Here is a 2,759-nt window from a genome sequence, read left to right on the forward strand (position 1 = left end):
TGCTGCAATTTAAGGAATGGAAAAGTTTATTTACTGTTTGAAAATCTGCACTAAATGAAATTTCGTTTTGTATAAACTCTCCGTATATAAAATGAAAATAAAAGTTGTGGAAGTCTAAGTGCTGTTCATCACCACAATAACATCCTCACCCAGACTGATGAACTGTCCTTCAAAGTTGAGGTCTTTGAGGACCACGATGATCTGGCTCCCCTCTGGTGCCGGTTCGGTCCAGCGACTCACTTCACAGCCCTTAATGTCGTATCTGGCAGAAAGAAAAAAAAAAACACACTTAAACCCAGAACTTTCTGCACTGTTTGCGTCCTAGGATCCAGACTCACCTGGCGTTGATGCGATCATCTGGATAAAACACGCTTTGCATCACCATGAAGTATTTCTGTGATGAGAAAACAGAAAATGATGCTCTGTAAGATGGTTTAAATCGGTGGTTCTGCTACTTTTAAGCTTCTGATCCACAAAAAAAAAACACAAGAAGAGGAGACTGAGACCATCAAAAAAAATTAAAAACTAGTGTTGCCCAGATGCCATTTTCTGGCCCCGATACCCGATACCTGGCCGTGCAGTATTGGCCGATACCGATACCATCTGGTTGAAATTAATGTGTGAGTATATATGAGGACCTGCACACTACTTGGATGCAGTGATGGGAGTAATGGCGTTGAAAGGGTTAGGGTTACTAACACCGTTACCTTTTTTAGTAATGAGTAATCTAACTAATTACTTTGACTGTAACTATAACGCAGTTACCATTGCCGATACCCCATTACTGCGCTTTACTCAGGTCGCACAATTAACCTTTTTTCATGATAGGACTCAATGGCTGAATGGCTGACGTATAGTGAGATTCCGTCTGTCAGTTGGGTAGGTGGGTGTTTCCGCTGGCAGGTGTTAACGTACAGCAAACACAGAAAGATGGAGAGTCAGGAGGACTCCGGCAGCAAAACAGCGTTTTCCACATGGAAATACCGCTGTTACGTCGAGCTGCGTTTCCTCATCAGATATGGTTTCCCCTGCTCGCTAAAGGTGCGTAACAGTCGCCCTGTGCTCGCGCCACAGGAGAACTATGGAGAGCGTGAACAATCAAATGATAGCCTGTATGGATGAATGAATGAATGAATGAATATTTATTTATTTCAGACAATAATATTAGTAACAAAAAAATAAAATAAATAAATCAAATTAACAAATAATATAAATGAATCAAAAGAACAAATAATAATAAATAGAACAATTCCAATTTCAGAAATGATCAAATAATAACAATAAATAANTAGATGATGATAAATAACATAGTTATGTATAATATATTACATTTCTGACTGTATATCCCTGTAATTATTACACACTGTAGCTTTAATGTGACTAAATGTGTGTGAAAAGACATAAAAACAGATGTTCTCCATTCAACTGCATTGAAGCAGTGATGTTTTACAAAAAACAGAATGACCCAATATGTTGACACTTTTTTATGTGTTTTATGATCTATAAAGAGCTCATAAAACATAAAAAAAAGAAAACACAGACATTTTGCTTTCTTTCACCTCACAGCTCTGCTGTACTGGAATGTTTCATTAAATCCACTGACCTTTGTGGTGAACATGACATAGTTTGAATGGAAAAGCTTTTTTTAGACTCTTTGAATGCGAACATGAGGCTTTGATCTTAGCTTTATTCTTTTTTCTGTAGAATCTACAGACTTTAATCCCTCGAAAAGGAGCGGCTCCAAATGGAGGGGTTTCTGAAACACTGCTTCTGTTTAAAGTTTTAACAGAATATATATTGAGCCATGTTTTTAACAGGGTTCATTTGAAAAGTGACTCGATAATCTGGCAAAATGACATTTTGAATTGAAAAAGCTTCCTGGATGGGAAGCGAAACGTCTTCAAACTTGGAAACAAAGTCCAGTGGAATGTTTTTAATTTTTTTGGAATGACTATGACCTGGATGACTGAGAACCTTCACCAACAAACGCATTAAATCAGTAAATAGTCCATATAGTGACGCTTCAAAGTATAGTGTTCTTGCCTCAAATGATCTTTAAATCCCTCATTTACATAATGAGGCAGAAATGCAAATACGACAGGCAGAAATAAAAAGCATTCAAGAAATAAGTAGGGTAAAAAATACAAAGGAAGAATAAAACAGGCAAAAATATTATAACATGTACATAAATGAATACTTAAAAAAATAAGTAATTAATAAATAAAGTTGAAGATTATAACAGACAATAAATAAATAAGATTATTATTACAAAGGCGAAAAAAATAAAGAAGCACTGTATCATTTAATTACTACCTACATTTATTTGTTTATTGTATTTTTGGGGGCAATTAATTTTATGCTTATTTATTTATTGAGCATTTATTCATTTTCGTATTTGTTTTTTAAATATGGTAGAGTTGGTCCTTCATAGTGGTATGGAAGCCTGTTTCCGCCACTCTGTAAAAAAAAAAAGAATATCTCATTATAATGAGATAGTAACTCAATATAATGAGATACTATTTCATTATAATGAGTAATTTTTTTTTTTTTTTTACAGAGTGGCGGAAACGGGCTTCCATATACTGGTGTTGGTAATGGAAGAACTAAAACACTGTGAAAATAATTCAATTGTCAGACCAGGACTGGAAGCAGTACAGTGTCTGACCAGCAGGGGGTGTTGTTGAAAAAACTCTAAATCATGTCACAAACTCTGCATCACACTAATAACACCAAAACACTGCAGATTGGCACCATACATA

The 2,759-nt window shown here is 35.4% G+C and overlaps 1 protein-coding gene across 1 annotated transcript in view; it reads right to left on the reverse strand.

The window, feature by feature from the left end:
* Nucleotides 1-2,759, reverse strand: part of pip5kl1 (phosphatidylinositol-4-phosphate 5-kinase-like 1) — a 21,297-nt gene that overhangs the window by 13,033 nt on the left and 5,505 nt on the right. The window contains exons 3-4 of the mRNA XM_015373558.1: nucleotides 339-394; nucleotides 150-262 (exon numbers count right to left, since the gene is read on the reverse strand). Coding sequence (XP_015229044.1) covers nucleotides 150-262; nucleotides 339-394 — 169 coding nt within the window. The remainder of the gene's footprint in view (nucleotides 1-149; nucleotides 263-338; nucleotides 395-2,759) is intronic.

This window comes from Cyprinodon variegatus, unplaced genomic scaffold, assembly GCF_000732505.1.
Source record: "Cyprinodon variegatus isolate N-32 unplaced genomic scaffold, C_variegatus-1.0 Scaffold88, whole genome shotgun sequence".
Lineage (NCBI taxonomy): Eukaryota > Metazoa > Chordata > Actinopteri > Cyprinodontiformes > Cyprinodontidae > Cyprinodon > Cyprinodon variegatus.